At 28.4% G+C, this 21,769-nt stretch overlaps 1 protein-coding gene and 1 pseudogene across 2 annotated transcripts; both read left to right on the forward strand.

Annotated features, from left to right (window-relative positions):
• Positions 1 to 4,602, forward strand: LOC114190661 (non-structural maintenance of chromosomes element 4 homolog B-like; annotated as a pseudogene). The gene is made up of 7 exons (XR_014994689.1): positions 1 to 292; positions 488 to 568; positions 3,041 to 3,296; positions 3,384 to 3,474; positions 3,802 to 4,018; positions 4,118 to 4,209; positions 4,359 to 4,602. The product of XR_014994689.1 is annotated as a non-structural maintenance of chromosomes element 4 homolog B-like (transcript).
• Positions 4,603 to 12,826: 8,224 nt separating this feature from the next.
• LOC114194592 (zinc finger CCCH domain-containing protein 36-like) lies at positions 12,827 to 15,663 on the forward strand. The gene is made up of 3 exons (XM_028084929.2): positions 12,827 to 13,110; positions 13,505 to 13,565; positions 14,654 to 15,663. The coding sequence occupies exons 1-3, from the start codon at positions 13,038 to 13,040 to the stop codon at positions 15,402 to 15,404; spliced, it is 885 nt and encodes a 294-aa protein (XP_027940730.1). The 5' UTR covers positions 12,827 to 13,037; the 3' UTR covers positions 15,405 to 15,663.
• The last annotated feature ends 6,106 nt before the right edge of the window (positions 15,664 to 21,769 follow it).

Consider the following 21,769-nt stretch of genomic DNA (forward strand, 5'->3'; position numbering starts at 1 on the left):
TTCTCCTTCTCCTTCTTTCTGTTTCTTTTACACTTCCTTCCTTATTCTACAATTCGTTACGCTTCCGAAATCCTTCTACTCTTCGTTTTTATCCTCGCTCGGTTGCAATATCCTAACAACGTCATCATCATGATCAACGTGAAACGCGAACTGGACGCTGATGATGATTGCAGTAGCGATGATAAGCGTGACTCTGAACTCCACGCCGTATGCGACGACGCTGATTACCAAACACCGAAACGCCGTCGAGGTATTCGTTCTCGGTATCTGGCCTTCAAGAACATGATTCATGGTAATTTCGTTTTACTCGCTTTGCTTGATTCGTACACTTCGTTTCGCTCTAAAATCGACTTCGAATATTCCTTACTAACTACCACTTAATGCACAAAAACGACCGCCAGTCCTGTGCCGTTATCGGTTTTCTGTGTGAGGAATGAGATAGTAGCGTTTTGAATTTTGACTGCATGTGTACCTCTTGGCTTTTCAGATGAAAGGGAAGAAATTGCTAGGCCTGACTCTGACAAGTTCGATTTGATCTTTAGTGAAATGGAGAGCTTACATCAGCAAGGTATTTATTTATTTATTTTTGGTAATGCTTTGGTTCTGATTAGTTTTGAGGATTTTTGGAGGAACTATAGTTTTTAAAGTTATTTGTGGAAATTAAATTAATAATTCCAAGCACTGCTAAATTAAGCATATTGCCTCACTTGTTATTATTTACACCCAAACATATATATTGTCTTTAGAATTTCATCCAATAAGGCACCTCTCGTGACAAAATCACCGTCAAATTGGATGATTTATATCGAACATACAATGTCTTGCTCCAGACGCACTTTAAATTGTTTATGGATTAAAAAAATGCATGTATTTGACTATATTTTAAATATATATTTTTTATGGATAAAACACAATGCATTTGACTATACTTTAAATATATTACAATGTATGTGATGCCATAGAATTATTAATTTTTAATATCAGTGGCATGCATGAAAGATCCTCCATAGGAGGATTTGTTATCGTCTAATGAAATGTGGGTGAAGCTATGGTTTGTAAGATGAGATTTTTACTAATTAATATATTCTATTCAATTCATATCTTTAGAGGTTATAAGTTATTAACAAGAATAGTTTCCGTTACCATGGACATTTTAAGAAATTAAGTAGTAAGTATCTTGATTTCTTCTTATTATTAAAACTTTTTTGGTCTTTTTATGAGTTTATCATAGTCTATTGTATAGGAGACTAATCACGTACAAATAATGTGACTTTTTCAACAAGTTTCACATTAGTTGAATCGTATTATTAATATGAGTTATCAATTGAAGTGGAGAAGAGAAAAGGAAAAAAGTTTAAAATTCCATAGTTTTCATAGAATTAAATACTCTCTTTTGAAGATATTATTTAGAAGAAATTGATGGGGCCTTTTTAATTTTATAATGCATTTATTAATTTGTATGAAAAATTTTTATTTGTCTCTATTAAATATTATGAATATGTGTGTTTTTATTGATAAATTATGAAAAAATTTCAGAAATCGATAATAATAAAGATAAATAAAGATAAAGTTAACACATAGGCTATTTAAAATTTCAACAATACCAACCCATTTAATTTACTTTAATTTACGTGTGTTATCTTAAAATTACTTTGTATTAAGGATTAGAGGTCTAAAAAATTCAACGGTGTCATCATCATTCATAATTAAAATGTGCTTCCAAGATACATTACCATGGAAGTGGATGAAAAATTCTATTTAGCAAAACAAATCAATTCTATTTAGCGAAACAAATCCCGTAAGACTATGTAGGGATGCGATGATAGATAGTGAGAAAAAAAAGACTAAAGAAAAATAATGAAAATTAAAATTAAAATTATATGAATTAAGAAAAAAATACTAGCTAAGAGACGGGATTTCACTAAAAGGTTTGGAAGTGCATGTAATTGATTTTAGAATAAAAAATATATAGCAATTGTTTTATTTAGACAATGATCATAGTGTCACTTGATTCTATACCATGTTAAATTACACGTGATAGGAAGGAAATAAAGTAAGTGATATTGACAAAATTGGATTCCGATTCGTTAGATATGTTTACATAACTCATTAAGTCATATTCATAATCGATTATATCTTATTGAAATGGAGATTTTCTAACAAAAGAGCACATATAGAGTCAATTAAGGGACGTATATGAGGCATACTACATGTAATATATAGATGTTAATGGTCAACATAAGTAATAATGTGTTATGCATAATCGATTACATAAATTCTGTTGCATTAAGGCCATATTGGGAACTACATATTTAGTTATACATACTACGTATTGGATTATGTACCAATTAATTCATATGAATTAGCCAAATGTGTTCTTCACAGGTGACACATAAAAGTTGGGTAATGATACATAAAAGTTCATTGGCAGATAAGAGGAATTATGACACGTTATTAGGTTGAGCAAGGACAAAAGGAAGAAAAGTTCAAACTCATGTTAACTTTCTAGACAAATCATATGAAATGAGTGATTTGTATGGAAATGTAAATATCAAGTCATCTTTGATGTTATAAAAGGATGTGTAAGGTATGGCTCCATATGAGCCTGAGCAATGAAATTAGATATGCAACATGATTGCTATGTCAGTAAAAAAAGATAATACTTGGCATATCATTCAGAGATTCACATTGACAAGAGGTAAATTATAGGATTATAGTGTATAAACATTTGTAAACCTCACCATGTAAGTTAATTGTATAGAGTTAAATTAGTTAAATCTACTTTATAAGATAATATTAAAATTTAGTCTAACGGTTTGTTGAGTTTATTGTGGTAGTTGCTTTCATAATATGCCTTTTGTTAATTGGTTCTGTTCTAGAATTTCTTGTTAAATTAAAAAAGAAAAAAACTGTTAACATTTTTCGTTCTTTAGTTGTGCCCCATGGTAACAAATACAATACCCCAAGTTCATTCAGTGTAGTTCGCAAGACTTTGTTTCTCATATTTAAGTTTTTATTTTAATTTTTTGTCTAATTTCAGTTACAAAACCAAGAGAACAAGTAGCTGATGCAAAGGCTCTTTTGGAAATCACTCAATCCCTGGTAATGTCTGTGAGGACTACTGCGAATGGTGGAATAACTCCTTCAGACTTTGTTACGCACATTCTTAAAAAGTTCGGAGGACATGTTGGACCAAGTAATAGCGCAGAAGATTGCAGTAGAAATTCAGTAGCTTGGAATGATATTGGAGTTGCGGTGTCACATGTTTTTAGAGCAGGTTATGGGTGCTGTACAATGTAATGTCCGTTCCGTATATAGAAGAGAATTCTTTGTTATCGATTGTAATATTTCTTTGGGTGTTCATTTCGAATTTTCTTATTCAGGATGGCCCCAATGGATGCTAAAATAAAGCAGAGGAAGGTCATTAATCGTCGAAAGCCTGTGAGACCCACTGAATTGGCTCGGCCTGAAGAGGTAAAACTTATTATTGAGTCTGCGGTTTTGCTAGAAATAAAACAGGAGAGAAAATAAGAGTTCACTAGCGGTGTTCATTTTGATAGACCTTTAAATGCTTCACAAGTCTTCAATTTGTTCATCCATGATTGGAAGTTTCTTACGGTTTACCTCGCATTTATTTGTGCTGAGAAAATTATGAAAATGCAATCTTTTAGCCATAGTCGAGAGTATGGAATTATTAAAGCTACGGTTTTTTCTGTTTTCAGAATTGTAAATTCAGTGATTTTTATGTAATATGACATACTAATCTCTTTTTTTTCCTTTTATCATTGTATACTTTTGCAGCTGTGTGGAGGTTCAGGGGAAGAGATAGCGGAAACCGATAAGCTTATGTTAACTATGTTTAACATCTTAAGGATCAACAAAGTTGTGAAGCTTGAAAATCTGGTTTTGAATCGGAACTCCTTTGGACAAACCGTGGAGAATTTATTTGCTTTATCCTTTTTAGTCCGAGATGGTCGGGCTGAAATAAAAGTTAACGAGGCCGGATGGCAACTAGTTTGTGAGTTATTTTAAAATGATTATACTAACTCTGGACTTATATTACACAGTTAGCCTAGATTTCACCTTCATATTTTTTCATATACTTGCTCAACGTCAGCGCCAAGGAACGCTCCTGCTGCAAATTCAGTTGTTTCCGGGGATGTTGCTTTCAGCCATTTTGTATTCCGATTTGACTTCAATGATTGGAAGGTATTTTTACTTGTAATTGTTTCTTGTATTAAATTAAATTTAGTGGATCATTTTTCGTTTGTCTACGTTTTCAATGATTTTATACTGGAAGCAAACTGTTGAAGAGAAAAAGAGGAGCTCCTTTGTCATGTTAATTATTAAATTCTCAGTTGATGGTTCGCACTGTTGGGGTTGGAGAGGAGCTGATGCCTCATAGGAACAGTGAATCACAGAGATAGTGCAGTTTATGCGGAATCTCATGCTCGGGTAGTTTAGTTTCAGATGAAGTTTTCATATGGATGCTGACTAATCCTTTGAAAACTTTGAATTTATGAATATTTTTTCTGAAGCAAACCTGTTCCTGAATGGATGGTGGCGCTGCCGCATTTAATACTGTGCTGTGCGTTTAAAACGTCCGAGCAATCAGATGCTAATCAACAACGATTAAGCGTTTTATACTGTCCGTTCTTCCTATTATAAGGGAGGAACAAATAGTGAGAGTAACTTGAACTATCTTTTCTATCTTTCTAACTGTCCCTACCTTCTAGTCCATTCTTACAAGCATTAAAATTAAAAGAAAAAAATATCCAATGTTAAAATATGACTTTTAAGTTGGTCTTTTATGACATAATTAATTTGTGGACATGAAGTAATAATTAGAAAATAATTGTAGTCAACCAAAAAATTATTTGTCTATTGAACTATTTTTTGTTCTGCTCAATTACACTAGTATTATAAATTATTATGTACCTTCACCTATTTTTGAACTGTACTATTAAATTAAATTAAGTTACTACTATTCTTTCTTATATGAACTAAATTGTTACGTACCTTAACCTGATTCTGAAATAACTATCAAATTAAATTATTACTGTTCTCAACAATTCACTAAATGTAAAACTAAATTTCTATTCTTCCTTTCCTTTGTCTCTCTTATTACCTTTATTTTATAACACGTTATCAGCACGATGCTCCAACCAATTGAGGACTAGTGGAAGCTTTTCCTCTATAATGTCAGTGTTCTGCGTGTCTCAATTCAGGCTCTTTCTAATCCTTTTTCAAATTATAATTTACCTTATATTCTTCCTTTTGCGATAAGAATTGTTTAACTTTATTAATTTTCATCTCTATCTTATTATTTTTATTTTTATTATGATGGTGATTATTATTATTATTTTGATTATTATTATTATTATTATTATTTTATGTGTTAATTCTAAACACGCGAAACGTTGCAAAATTTGGATTTGTGACCCTTGATATTACAAGGAAGAACTCCTACTATTGGATTTTAAATGTTGAAATATATTTAGATGCAATGGATATTGGGATACCATTAAATAAAGAAATAAAGCATCTAAGCAACTAATTTGCTCATGACAAAAATATTGTGAAAAGAGATTTCACAAATATTGTGAATTTATTTCATGCCTATGTATGGCTGGCTGGATAAAGCAATAAAGCTTTTGATGAAAAATCATGAGATCCGCCTAATATGTTTCATTCCTAGAAATGAATGCAGCAATAAATATTATGAATTTATTTCATTATTTTATGCCTTTGTATGGCTGAACAAAGCAATGAGCTTTTGATAGAAAATTAAGAAACCTGTCCAAATTGGTTCTGCTGCATTCCTAGAAGTGAATGCCGCAACATTTGATTTATATTTTCATGATCGTGATCTTGATTATGGACATGGTTATAAAGAAAATTTCAAAGACACATTTTGTCATCAAAAGTGACACAATAATGTGAAAAAGGGTAAAGGAAAATGTGAAAATGCTGACAAAAAGATGAAAGTATATATTATCATTATGGTGGTAAAGGCCATTTGAGTTGTACTTATTGTACACCAGAGCATCTTACAAATAATGAGAAGAACATAGAAACACATTTTGCTTATGAAGATGGTGATTCTGATTATGGCCATATGGATGCTACTCATCTTAATATTGTTATTTTCTTTGCTAAAGCAAATGAAAGCATTAATCACCTAATTGATTATGAGAGTGTTGAAAAAAAAAATCTCATATTGATATTTACGTTTATATGAAAAATGAATGTTTTGCACTAGTACCAAAAGATATGCGTCTTATTGATAGTACAACAACTTATACAATTCTCAAGAGTAATAAATTTTTCTCTTGTTTGATAATGTGAGACATCGATGTTAGTATTATTTATAGTACTACAAATATATTTGAAGACTCTAAAAGAGCTACTATACTTCTACCAAGAAGTTGAATAGAAACTTATTAAGTTTCGATGATATTTGTCTGAATGGATATTATATTGAGACAAACAATGAAAAAGATATGAAATATCTTTATATCTCTATGATTGAGTTGAAAAAGAAAGTGTATTGGAGAAATTATCAACATTCTCTTATAGTTTGTACTACAAGTTTATTAGTACAATTTAAATGCATGTCATGGTAAACCAGAAGTTTACAAATCAAAATGATTGTCTTGTTTGACATGATCATTTATTATGATGCGAAAAAAAAAGGGTTGAAAAACTCATGTGAACACGTTTGAATCGTGGTAGACCTATTGGTTCCAAAGATAAAAACTCTTGAATGAGAAAGGGGGCTAATATGCAAAATAACCTAATCGAAAAGGTTGAAATCCCAAAAGATTCATTTGACATAATTAATAGTTCGGTTCAAGAAGAACCTCAGGTACCTGAAATGGTTGAAAATGATGAGATCTCAATAAATTATGTCATGAATCATATAATATGGAACCAAAATAAAGTTAACATTGACGAAACTTTTACTTATAACATAGCGATGAATGCTATGAATGACAATGAGGATCAATAAGCAATGATCATTGAAGATTGTCGGCAAAGAAAAGATTGGCCAAAATGAAAATATGCAAAGAAGCATAATTATATTTGTTTGCTAAACGAAAGGTTTTTAAACATATAGTTCGCACACCTGAAGTTATGAAACCCGTTGGGTACATATGAATTTTTGCGCAAAAATCAAATTAAGAATGATGAAATTGTTAGATACAAAGCACAATTGGTTGCTCAAGGTTGTTCACAAAACCTTGTATTGATTTGTGAAAAAACATATTCACTAGTATTGGATGCAACAACATTGCTATATTTGATTATCGTAGTTGCACAACAAGGTTTGCATTTACATCTAATGGATGATGTTACAACCTATTCGTACGATTCTTTTGAGAATCATATTTATATGAAAATCCCTGAAGGATTTTATTTGCCCAACAAGACAAATTCTTAAGAGGGTTATTCAATAAAATTGAACATGCTCTTTTATTGATTAAAGAAATCAAGACGTGTGTGGCATAACCGTCTTATTGAGTACTTATTAAAAGAAGGATATAAAAAATGATCCTATTTGGTTTTGTATTTATATGAAAAGATCCAAATAATGAATTTGCCATAATTATTGTTTATGTAGATGACATAAACGTCGTTGAAACTACTAATAAGCTCACAAGACAATTGAAAGAATTTGAGATGAATGATCTTTGAAGGTCAAAATCTTGTTTGAAATTAGAAATTGAGTATTTAAATAAAAGTATTTTTATACGTCAAGAGGCTTATATGATTAAGGTGCTTAAAATGTTCTAAATGGACAAGTCATGTTCATTATGCACTCCAATAGTTGTGAGGTCGTTAGATGTTGATAAAGACTCTTCTTAGACCTCAAGAAAATGATGAAAATCTTTTTGGTCTAGAAGCACCATATCTTAGTGTCATAGAAACACTAATGTATCTTGCGAATTATACTCGATCTAATATTGCATTTGCTATAAATTTGTTAAGCAAGATATAGTTCTTCAACTACAAGAAGAAAATGGTTTGGAGTAAAACATATACTTCGTTACTTTAAGGGTACTACGAATATATTCCATCCAAATGATTCAAATTCAAACTAATGGGTTATGGATATGCATGTTATTTTACATATTCTTACAATGTCACAATGGTTGATCACAAACAAGATGTTTGTTCAAATGTGGTAGCACAATGGTTTCATTAAGGTATATGAAACAAACCATAGTAGCAACATCGTCTAATCATACAAAATTACGAGGAAAGTTGTGAATATGTTTGGTTAAGGTTTATAATTTAACATGTGCAAGAAACTTGTGACTATCCCCGAGAAAGATGGAATCAACAACCATATATGAAGACAATAGTATATTGTTCAATTGAAAGGATGATATAGATATCCAAAAATTCGTTCATCTGAAAATATGACAAGTCTATTTGTAAAGTTTTTGCCAAGAAAAACTTTTGAGCAAATGACTCACAAATTCGGACTCTGTCACCTTAATGATGTAAGTTTACATGATGGGGAGAAATAGAATATGTGATAAACAATATTGTATTAAAGAATACAGAATGTTGTACTCTTTTTCCTTCACTAGGTTTTTTTATCCCAAAGGGTTTTTCCTAGTAAGGTTTTAACGAGGCACATTCTTTATTAATGGACACTCAAGGGGGAGTGTTATGAATTAATGATTGTCCATTGATTTGATACATTTACTCATATGATTCATTACTCTTTATTGTAGATATTTGTATTAACTAAGTTGATTTGTTTCCTTTATGGATTACATATTGTATCTATAAATAGGACTCTTCCTATCAATAATAAGACACAGATGAGTTGCTCTCTATTCTCTCATTCTCTATTCTCTCTTGTTTCTTCTCTTCTTTATTATCTGTCGTCATTCTCTCTTCTATGTTATTTGCTTTATTTCATAACACAAATTAAATTATTACTGTTCTCAACAATTCACTAAATTTAAAACTAAATTTCTTATGTGATAAAAGGCCTTTGTAACATAGCATTTACTTTTGTAATAAATATATTTAGCATAAAGTTAAAAAGTAAAAAAAAAAATGAATAGATCATAGTGAACTGAACTAGTATTTAAAACATTAATTATTCACTGAAAAAACACTATCAATATCTTCAAGTAATTAGAAAGAACCTTTCAGTGCCACTTTTAAATTTCTTCATTAATTAGAACTTAGAATAATTCTACGTGACAAATAATAAAGTCTTCATTTATATAAAAGAATAAATAGCACTCAATTAAGTACCGTGTGAAGATTAGTGGAAATCATTATTAGTCCAAAAACACCACCTAATAATCTCTCCTCCAAAGGAAAAAAAATCATATCGCAACTTAGCATTCTATTAAGACAAGAGTATTATATAATATATTTTTGCTTGTGAGGAATTAATGTTAGATTTTATTTATGAGCAATACTTTGTGAATAAATTATATAATAACAACCAATTTTTATATTCAGGCATAGGTATTATCGGTCTCTTTTTCGTGATATTTTTTGGTGTGATTAATGTCTCTACCATGTTCATGGAGTATATGAACTAGATTTTTAGTTCCTTTCTAGATAAATTTGTTGTGGTCTTTTATAAACAACATTTTTTCTATTTCAAAATTCTTAAGGAGTATGGAGAACAACTAAGAATGTCAAGTTGTTTGTTAAGTTGTTTAAGTATGAGTTCTAGTTAGTTGTTCAAGTATGAGTTCTGATTAAGGTAGTTGTAGTTTTCAGAACATGTGGTTTCTGCTCAAGGTGTGAGTTTGAGTTGTTTCATTTGTCAGGAAGACTGTAGGACTCCATGTGAGTATGAGTTTATTTCATTTTGGTGGGGAAGTTGTAGCTCTTTAAGAGAGAGTTTGAGTGGAATATTTGATTTATTTACTTGGTTTTGTTTTCATTGCTCAAATTTGTTGGACTTTTGTTGAAAAAACATTAGTTAGAAAGTGATTTCATTTTTTAAGTTATAAATCAGATGTGTAAAAGTGATATAGGAAAAACCCTAACTGAGAAATACAATATTTTTAAACTTGTCCGTTATGACTCACATTTCTATCCTAAAAGTCTACTTGACATTTCTATATGTTTTACCTTTAATCGAAGAAAAATGGTTATTGGAAAGAAAAGTTACATTTTCAAATGTTTTGGAATTTTAAATACTTTGTGATGTCATTTTCAAACTTGAGGTTTTAACTTTGTCATGTTAGTTTACCCTTGGTTTATGGTTGTGATTTGCACTTGCGATAATTATATTTTTTTATGGGAGCAAATAATGGTATAGGTGTTAAAAAAAGGCATAATAATGAAGAATAAAAGTTGGCGTAGGATCAATAGATTTGTGGACAATCCTATGAATGTTGTTTCATTGTTCATTTGAAGTTTAAATACTATTTTGGTCTTTACTTTGGTTCAGTTTGTTCAATTTGGTCTTTTTTTTGTGCATCCAATTTGATCTCTGTCTTGCTAAATTAAGTTCAATTTCATCATTTTTGTTGACGTCATTTAATTTGATAACAACAAGGTGTACAAGTTAGCACTTCTCACACTACGTGAACTATTTAAATTATTACAGTTTTTGTTTTGTTCAAATAAGCCCCCATTTTAGTTAAATTTGTTCAATTTAGTCTCACCTTCACTCCCCATTTCTTGACCCTTCACCATTGCCCCCTTCACCACTGCCACTACCACCACCACTGTCGCTGCCGCCACCTTTACCACAACCACCACTACCACACTAAAATCATCGTTGCCACCATACTAAACTCACAACCACCACCACCAGATTAAAACAACAACCATAATCACCCCTTACAACTACCATCACCTCAATAAAATCACCACTATCACTACCACCCCAACCATTATACTAAAATCATATGCACCACCATTACACTAAACCCAACAACACTAACGGTGATAGAAGTTTTAGTGTGATGGTGGTGAATATGGTTTTAGTGTGGTAGTGGTGATGATGGTGGTTGTAGAGTGATTGTGGTTATGGTTATGGTGGTGATGGTTGTAGGGTGGTAGTGATGGTTTTAGTTTGGTGGTGGCGACACTAGTGGTGACAATGGTGAAGGGTCATGAAATAGAGAATTGGTGATGAAGTGGGGGGTGTGATTAAATTGAACAAAATTAAATAAAATAAGGACTTATTTGAACAAAACACAAACAATCACAATTAAAACAATCTATGTAATATGATTTGTGTCCACTTGTACACTTCGTTATTATCAATTTAAATGACGTCAACGAAACTGAACATAATTTAACAAAATAGGACCAAATTGAAGGTGAAAAAACAAATTGGACAAAGTGAACCAAAATAGTATTTATTATAAGAAAGAAAGATGATTTGAATGTTTATCTTACCATGCATCGAAAATGAGTATTTATACACAACAGGATGATATAAAAAAATATATAATTATGTTATGCATAATTAGAAAATATTTACTAATCCTAATCACAAATATTTTATTAGAATTATTAAAGGAGAATATTTTTAATTGACTTAATTAGTAAAAAATAATATATTTTCTATCATTTAAACCTTAATTTTACAATTTTGTCAACTTAATAAATAAAAATATCGTGATGTAGGATACAAGATTCTTCTCTATTTGAATTTTAATAAAATAGTGAAAATTTTATAAGAAAAAGTAATTATTTTAAATAGAATTATTCATGTAACTATATATCCGGGTAACTATATATCCGGAGAAAGAAAAAGAATGAGATGTTACAATAATAAAACAAACCATTACAAAAAAATTTTATTAGGACAAAAAAAATAAATGTTAATTAAATTAGGCATGAAGTATTTATTATTGTGCATAATCTTATTTCTTATTTATCGGTGTCTAACTTTTATAATTTTTAGTTTACTATGAACCCAAAATCAATGTAAAGATTTTTTTTTCACTTTTTATATCTAAGTTATTTTATATTAATAGTAATACTTATTATTATTTTTTACCTTTTTTTTCTTAACATTTACAAGAATATATATATATATATATATATATATATAACATTTTAACTTTTTAAATATTATTAGATAACATTATAAAATAATATAAAGATAATCAATTTTTATTTATAATATTTTGAAGATATTAGACAATTAATTACTATATCATGGTATAATAAAATCTAATAATAAATTACTATAACATAAGATATTATCTAAGGATATTTTATAATTTTTTAGAAGTATGACCAAATTTATTGATAATTTTTAAATAATTTGGTTTTCATCGTTCATGATTATTCTTTTGCTATAATATTATTATTTGATGCAGGATTTTCATGAATATCATAGTACTTACAAACATATCATATAAAATTTAAATAAAAACTTAAATATGAAATAAAACATAAGATCTTAATCTTTGTACAAAAAATATGTATTCATATTTCTATTTAAACTTAGTTACGTATGTAATTTTTTAAAAGCCTTAATTATCATAATATCACATTGTTTATTATTCATATTTCACTTGATTAAATAATCTAATCTAGTAAAAAAATTATTATATCACAATATATAAATATCAATAAATATCTTAAATATATTTTATAATATCTTAACAATATGTAAAATTAAATAAAATATAATTAACGTGTCAATCAATAATGTCATGTGATAATAGAAGTAAGCAGCATGAAAATGTCAGAAAAAATCCAACCAAGATCTAAACCTAATTGATAACATCATCAAATTAATATATTTATATATATCATCACACGAGAAAAAAGAAAATTTATATTTTCTCGATCTTTATCATTTTATTCGTTTATAGCCATATCTAACTCTTTACTTTCTCTAGGCTCATTGTTGCAAAACCCCTCTTTCAGATCACCACTCCTCCTAGGGTTAGGGTTTTTCGTCAATCAGTTTCTATCGATTCTTCTTCGCGTTTGTATTTCCCTAATCGTTTGTAAGCTTAGGTTTTCTCTGCAATCTTATATACCTAGAACTCGCCATTTCTGCCGGATCTCGTTCGATGGATACTCGCAAGAGGGGAAGGCTGGAACTCGGTTTCAACTCCAATGGTGGATTTAAGAAATCCAAGCAAGGTTTGATTTTGAGTTTTTTTGGTTTCCTTGGTTTTGGTATTTTTCTTCGCTTTGGTTTATTGGGCTTCAAAAGTTGTTTGCCTTTGTTTTCTTTGCTTTGTGCTTTGTGGGGTGTCCTTTAAGGGTAAAAATTCTCTCTAGCGCTTATAGCGTTTGCTGTGGTAGAATTAATTCAGATTGGTCTATTTTTCAGTAATTTAGACAGTGGAAAACTTAACCTCTGATTTCCCTGTCTAATGAACTCAGAAAGTACGAAAAAATCTAAAATGTTTTCACTCAAAAGTAGTTATATTATAATGTTGTTGGTTAATACTAATAACATTGGAATAAAATTTACTAGAATAATAAGCAAAAGGTATATTAACTGAGAATAAGTAATAATGTTTTGCAACAGAAATGGAGTCCTTATCAACTGGTGTAGGAAGCAAATCGAAGCCTTGTACCAAGTTTTTCAGGTTCTAATCTATTCCTACCTAATAAATATTTTTGAACTGCCAATCTATTCTTAATGGTGTTTTGTTATAATTAGTTTAAGAATTAATTGTTTAGTTGCTTTAAAACTTAATTGGGCAATTTTTCGAATTAACTGGCGTTCAAAGCTTTTATACAGGTACATACTGTTCTTTGTCTAAACAAGTTGTAACTTAACAGGGTAGAAAAAGATAACAAGTGGATGCAATATAGTTGGCACCAAGATCACTTTATTGGTGATAAATTGATCATTTCCCACTTAATGTTTACCTTTCATCTTAGTCTGTTTCCCTCGTAATTATGTTTACCATCAATTTTCAGCCATTAATGGGTTCTATTGCATTTGAACCCACCTTTCAATTGGTAAGCTATTAACAAGCTAATATTATTAATTGAACTTCAATTGGTTGGGTCAGGTATGTTTTCAAAACTACATATAAAATTTTGGTGGATTCGTACTTCAATTGGTATGGCAGTTCTGGGCTGCAATGACATTTTATGGCAGAGTATCGGCATTCCTCTATATTCTACTAACTTTCCGTTGACAATACTGTTTGGTTACCAGTCGGCAATCTAATATATATATATATTCGTTTATTATTTGCAGTTGTATATTTATGCTTAAGTTCTTTGGTTGCTTGTTCCTGATTTTTTTTTTTTATTGGTGTCTGTCTCTACTGTGATTATATTTCAGATTGAGTATAGATGACATTAAATTATTATTTTGGATGGGTAAAACTAGAAGCTATACTCATTTATATTAAGTTTTTTAGGCTGTCTGTTATACTTGTTGCTCTGACCTGGTTGATCCTAAGAAGTGGGTCTTGATCGGAGATCTGCCTGTATGACTTTGTCTTTCTCCTGTTTGGCTTAGTGCTCTATCTGTATTGTTTCCTTTTCAATTTGGAGGAACCATTCTGAAAGTTTGTGACCTTTAAGCATTTCAGCTTATTACTTGTTTGTCCTATTTTAAAACTCCTTCTAAATAAGCCAATAATTTCTTGACGTTACATTGTATACTTAAAGAAGTGGAAATGAGTTTGGTGTAACCTGATTGTGAATTGTGTTGCAGCACTTCTGGTTGTCCGTTTGGTGAGGGTTGCCACTTCCTGCATTACGTTCCTGGTGGCTATAATGCTGTTGCCCATATAATGAATCTAACACCTGCAGCACCTCCAGCATCAAGAAATGTAGCAGCTCTGCCACCTGTGCCAAATGGGTCTGCACCAGCTGCTGTAAAGACCCGCATATGCAACAAATTTAATACTGCAGAAGGTTGCAAATTTGGTGACAAATGCCACTTTGCCCATGGTGAATGGGAACTTGGGAAGCAAATTGCTCCATCATTTGATGACCATCGAGCGTTGGGGCCCACTGCAGCAGGTCGTTTTGGTGGTCGAATGGAGCCTTCTCCTGGTCCTGCTACAAGTTTTGGTTCCCATGCCACTGCCAAGATCAGCGTAGAAGCATCCCTTGCTGGTGCAATCATTGGGAAGGGTGGTGTGAACTCAAAACAGATATGCCGCCAAACTGGAGCCAAACTTTCGATCAGGGAGCATGAATCGGATCCTAATATTAGAAACATTGAACTAGAGGGAAATTTTGAGCAAATCAAGGAAGCTAGTAATATGGTGAAGGATTTGCTACTGACCCTGCAAATGTCTGCATCAAAAGCTAACCCAGGTGTTCCTGGTGCACCTACTCGAGAGCATGGAAGCAATTTTAAGACGAAGCTGTGCGAGAATTTTTCCAAAGGGTCTTGCACATTTGGAGAGAGATGCCACTTTGCTCATGGAGCTGCCGAATTGCGTAAATCAGTATGAAGTTTGTGTTTGTGAGGTACATTAGGCAGAGCTATTATTATTGTTGTGCATTGCCACTTTAGCAGTACTGAATGTTAGTTTTGTTGTTGAGTTGCGTTTTATTTAGCTTGTTTTCTTTATCAATTGCAGCTTCTGCTTTCGTGTTCGCTTTAGGTGACCCACTTAGTTGGAAATCATGGTTCTTTTTTATGTAGTATGGTAAAGTAAATGTAATTGCTTTATTATTGATTAATTTATCTACGATATTATTTTCTTCTAATTTCTTTTTTTCGATGAATTCGAAAATTCTATCTCCATCTCTTTAAACTTTGAAATATAGTTTTATTCTATTTAAAAATGTAAAATTAATATTTGTAAAATTACGTTAAAATGAAATATTTATTGAGCATGAAAAAAATGATTAAATATATTAAAAAAACAATTATCGTAATAAAATCTTTTCATATTTTAATTGAGAATGGAATGCAACTTATAAGTTTATTTTTAATAGTTATTATTGATGAATATTATGTTTTTAGAAAAAATTAGGTTTAATTAACTCATTTTTGTAGATGTATATCAATTTGGTACTTATTTTTCAAAAAGTGTTAATTGCACTTATTTTTTGAAAAAAAGTTTCAATGTTATGTTATCTGTTACTATTTGGTTTTTTAATTTTTTTTTTAAATTTTATTTAATTTTTCTTAATTTTTTATTTTATTTTTGTAAAAGAAACAAAAGTATCACATGTCAGGTTTTTAGAGTGACATGTGGCCAGTGTCATGTAATAATGTCATCTTTTCATTATCAAAATAATTTCAATTTAGTTTCTATCATTACCAAATTGAAATCTTTATTTATGTATCTTGATTGAATTTTTGACCTAATTATTTTTAATAATTAAAAATTACTTTTATAAAATTAAAATTAATTAAGTATAAACATTAGTACTATAAGTCATTTTATTAAGTTGGTTAAATAAAAAAAATATTAGCATAACAAATAAAAATTTTGATTTAAATTTTATGATTTAAATTTTGTGAAAGATAATATTGTTTTGTTTTAAAAAAATATATAATTAATAAAATATGAGTACTTGATAAAAAATAATTAATAAAATTATAAGTTAAAAAATAATTAATAAAATTATAAGTTAAAAAGTCATTTTTAATAAAAAATATTAATATAACATTCACACAAATAATAAATTTGATAAAAATATATATACTTAATAAAAAATAATTAATAAAATTATAAGTTAAAAAGTCATTTTTAATAAAAAATATTAATATAACATTTACACAAATAATAAATTTGATAAAAATATATATACTTAATTAATTTTAATTTTATAAAAAATATTACAAAAACAGTAATATTCAATTTATTTAAATTTAAATTTTACATTAAACTATTTAAATTTTATTTTAAAATTTTAAATATATAGATGGATAATTTATATTTTAAATAATTATATAATATTATATATTAATAATTTTTATAATAAACTTTGTTAATAACAATTTTATAAATTCAAATATAAAATTTTAAGACAATTTTATAACAAAATTAAATAACTATATTTAAAATTTTAAAACAAAATATAAATAAAATTTAATATAAATTTAAATAGATTTAATTATTATTATTTTTAAGTTCATTCTAGATTTGAAAACTTTTAATTTAGTCTCTAATAAAAAAGTTTTGTGTATTACAAACTCCAAAAATTTATTTTTTCATTTGTGTCATCGCGGTTAACTTTTTTTAGTTTTTTTTTCTTGTTTAGTGGGTGATGTGAATGTTATCTTGAATTGTTCTTACTACATGTCATTTTATTAATTTATTATTTTAAAATTTTATAATATATAATTTATAATTTTAAAAATTGTATAATTTAATATTTTTTTAATTTTATAATTATAATATTTTAATTTAAAATTATATAATTATAAAATTATGATTTTACGAAATATAAAATTATGATATATTTTTAATTTTTATTTAAATAATAAAATCATAATTTTATTATTATACAATTTTGAATTCAAATAATAAAATTATAAAAATTAAAAAATTAAAAAATTATGATTAAATTACTCTTTTGGTTATTCTATTTATCAAGTAATATGTCCTCAAGTTTTTTTTGTCTCAAATTGGTTCTCATTTTCTTAAAAATGATTCAATTTAGTCTTTATCGTTAATTTGACCAGACAGTGTTAAAGTTAACGCCACGTATCAATTTCTGAATTTTGTTTTTTGAGTTTTTGAATTTTTTTGAATTTTTTGAATTTTTTTTATTTTTTACAAGTGTCACTTCACAGTTGTATCATATGTCAAGATGATTCAATTTGGTCCTTATATTTGTTTTTAGTTTCAATTTAGTCTCAATTTTTGTAGAAATGAAGCAATATTGTTGCTCTTTAAATTGACACTCAATTTAATCTTTTGTAAATCTTATGGTTATATTCTTATTAAAATTAATGTTTTTATTAAATATTTCTAGAAATATTTTAAATTAACTTTAAATTCAATACAAATCATTAAATTTTGGTTTTGTTTTGAATTTAGTTCCTAAACTTATGTGTGACAAGTTATTTGATTATTAATCTTCATTAAGTTTGTATAATATGATACACTTCATGGCTTTATATACGATGACAAAATTGTTAATTGTTGAAATTAAGTTTAGGGTTTAACTTTATTTAATAATAAAATTTAAAATAAAAAACTTGTTTAAAAATATTTAACAAAAATGTCAATTTTAGTATGAATATCATCATAAGATTTATACAAAAACTAGATTGAGTGTCAATTTAAGGAGGGACAATATTTCTTCATTTTTACAAAAATTTGGACTAAATTGAAACAAAAAACAAATATAGGAACCAAATTGAATCATTTTGATACGTGACACAACTATGGAGTGACATGTGTAAAAAATAAAAATAAAAAGTTCAAAAAAAATAAAAAAATAATAAAAAACAATTCATAAAAATTCAAAAAAAAACAAAAAAAAACATAAATTGACATGTGGCATTGATTTTAACATTGTTTGGTCAAAATTAATGGCAATGACCAAATTGAATCATTTTAAAGAAATTTGGGACCAAATTAAGACAAAAAAAAAACTTGAGGACCAAACTGATATTATTTGACAAATAGAAAGACCAAAAGAGTAATTTAACCTAAAATTTTAAAATAATAAAATAATAAAATGACATGTGATGAGAACTCAGTAATCAACATTACATGATAAAATAATGATCACATGAACCTCTTAACAAACACATTACCCAAATAATAGAAAAAGTTAACTACAGAGACTCAATTGAAAAATTTTTATTAGTCAATAGACTACAAAATTTTACGAGGAACTCAATTGAAATATCTCAAATTTATCAATTTTTTTTAATTTGAGACTGAAATGGTATCAAAATAACAAATATAAGGACCAAATTGATATTTAGATAATAATTTGACACGTGTCACTATACTGACTTGTGACGTGACACGATACTGACGTGACACATGACAAAAATAATGTTTAAAAAAAAAATGAGAAGCTGACACGTAAGACATACATAATGTTGTTAGTACCATACTATCTGAAATTACCTAATTGTTACACAATTTAAAAAATGTGGACAAACAAAATATGGAGACCTATGTGATATTTTGGTGCAAAAATGAGGACCAATGGAATATTTTAACCTATTTTTTAATATACTATATTTTGTATTTATTATGAGAATAATATCAGATATTGCATGATATTATGTGAATAATTTTATTGATTTAATATTATTTTCTAACATGGAAGGGAAGTCCTTAAGCTCTCAAAGTTTGGAGCCCTGGAGTTGAGCAAATAGGCCTAAAAGTTTGGTTTGAGACAATCGAGTTGAATTAAAGTATGTGTATTTAGTTATTTGAGTCGGTGGACACTTAATATTGTTTTACCTTAGCGGGTATAATTTTTTTTTCTACCTCGGAGAGTAGTTTTATAATTTTCTATGTTGACAAGTAGTTAATGTTAGAAAAATATTACTCAAATAATCTAGGTTGAGGCACGCATAGCGCTATCTTTAGAGAAAAAACACTCATTCTGCACATGGCTAAACAAATACATAATCATATATGTTTCAAATCATATGTGTTTCTCTCTAAAGATACAACAACCTGTCAAATCGATTGAGTGCATTGAAGGATCTCCAAACCTTATGAACACCACTGTTTTAAGTTTTAAGAGATAGTATAGAGAAGAAAAGAAGAACACTTTTGAAAAAACTCTAGTGTTTTTGTTGTCTCTGTTGTTGTATTTTTTCCCGTGCACCTAGGTGGTATTTATAGGTAGAAAATTGGGACAAATAGTAAATTGTAATAAGAATATAGTCGGTAGTCATAAAAAACATTAACTCATAAATTAAAGGTCTATAAAAACACGAGTAACAACAAATTTTTTTATTTTTATTATTTATTTTTTAAATTATATTGAAATATTTCTAACAGTTAATATTTTAAAAGTTTGAGAACTAAAATGTATCAAAGATTCAGATAATGACGAATTAGAATATTGCGTCAAAGTTCAGGGATTAAAAATATACTTAACCTAAATAGATATATAAATGTTTTTACCAAATTTGGCTAAGATATCTTTGAGGTGGATGTAGACTCTCAAAACCCCAAGTTGTTGCCTTCTATGAAGAAATCTTTAAACTTTGAAGAAAATAGAGGACAAATCCACATGCAAAATACACTATAATGCTCAAGTCAGTATGAGTTTAAATTACAACAAAGAAAACCCTTTAAAGTAATGTAACCGACATGAGTTTTACATTTCACATGTGCACATTATGGTTGGACCAAATTAAAAAGTTGGTTCTTTAAGCAAAACGCCTCTAAAACTTCAACATGGTTCCCGTAGTGAGAGAAATAAATATGGTCAGAGTGTTATCCTTTACGGTGAGGTGCATAATAAAAGAATAATTCAGAATAACAAATGTAAGGTTTCATGGATATGGTTGAAGTTAAACCAAAGATATTGCGGATTCTGCAAACAGAGTCAAGTATTTCTCCACTGAATTTGTTGTGGGAGAAGTTGATGAGTTGAAAGTATGGGTGACAATGCAGGCCAGGCCGATCCGTTTAGGCCCGACCCACATAAGGCTCGCTTCGCCCCACATATTCCTTAGCCCACTTTTTTTTAATTTTTTTTAAAATTTAATGATCAAACTTTAAATGTTTAAAAATTGTGAAACTTTTAAGAAGTTCACAAAATTAAGTAAAGACTTTGAGGAATTAGATGATAAATTGATAATTCAACATTTTCATCATATTCATACTATGACATACACAATGTATTATTTACATTTAGCAAATTAAAAAATACATAATACTTGTGTTTTCCAGTTATACAAGAATTTGAAACGTTGATGCAAGAGTCTATGAAAAAAGTAATTAATATACACAAGTGCAAGTTTTTTTTTTTAATTTTATGCGGGCCGCGGCCTTATGCGAGAAGGGCCACTACAGGCCTACGGGCTCACTACACTGACCCACCTCGTGTTTTTTTCGCAGGCCTGCGGACCAGCCCAACGAGTCAAGCCCTAATTGCCACCCCTAGTTGAATGCGAATTTTAGATACTGTGATATATGAGAAAACATCGTTTGTTAAAGAGGTATATAAAACATGAGACAAGAGGTAGTAAAATTTGTCTAATCAATAGACTACAAAATTATGAAGTTATGAAATTATATAATTAAAAAATTTCAAAAATTGTTAAATTGTTAAACTATAAAATTACAAAATTACTAATTTATAAAATTTAAAATTTTTAAATTTTATATTAATAAACTATGAAATTATAAAATTTAAAAATCATAAAATTAGATATTACAAAAACTAAACAAAATTGAGAAGATAACAGTTTCATTACCCAGCTAACAACTAACACCTAATTAAGAAGGAAATATAAGAATAAAAGAAAATATTTAACAACATACACCTAACTAAAGAGGAAATCTAAGAATAAAAAAATTAATAGAAACTTAAGTAAAATTTTAAATTTATCATAAACATCAAATTTAACTAAACCAAATTATAACATTACAAGATATATTTATAGGTATCTTAAAAATATTTTATAATATATTAAGTATATGTAGAATTATATAAATATAAATAAAATTAAAATAAAATAAAATATACTTTATATGACAACATCAATAATCATCATGTGATGAGAGAAGGAAACAGCATAAAAATGTCATAACAAATCCAACCCAGATTTAAATAACATCATCAAATTAATATTAATATATTTATACATATCATCACGAGAAATAAAATAAAGATTATCTTTTCTCAATCTTTATCATTTTTATTCATT

Source organism: Vigna unguiculata, chromosome 1 (assembly GCF_037176805.1).
Source record: "Vigna unguiculata cultivar grain cowpea cultivar isolate G323 ecotype 2 chromosome 1, ASM3717680v1, whole genome shotgun sequence".
In the NCBI taxonomy this organism is placed as follows: Eukaryota; Viridiplantae; Streptophyta; class Magnoliopsida; order Fabales; family Fabaceae; genus Vigna; species Vigna unguiculata.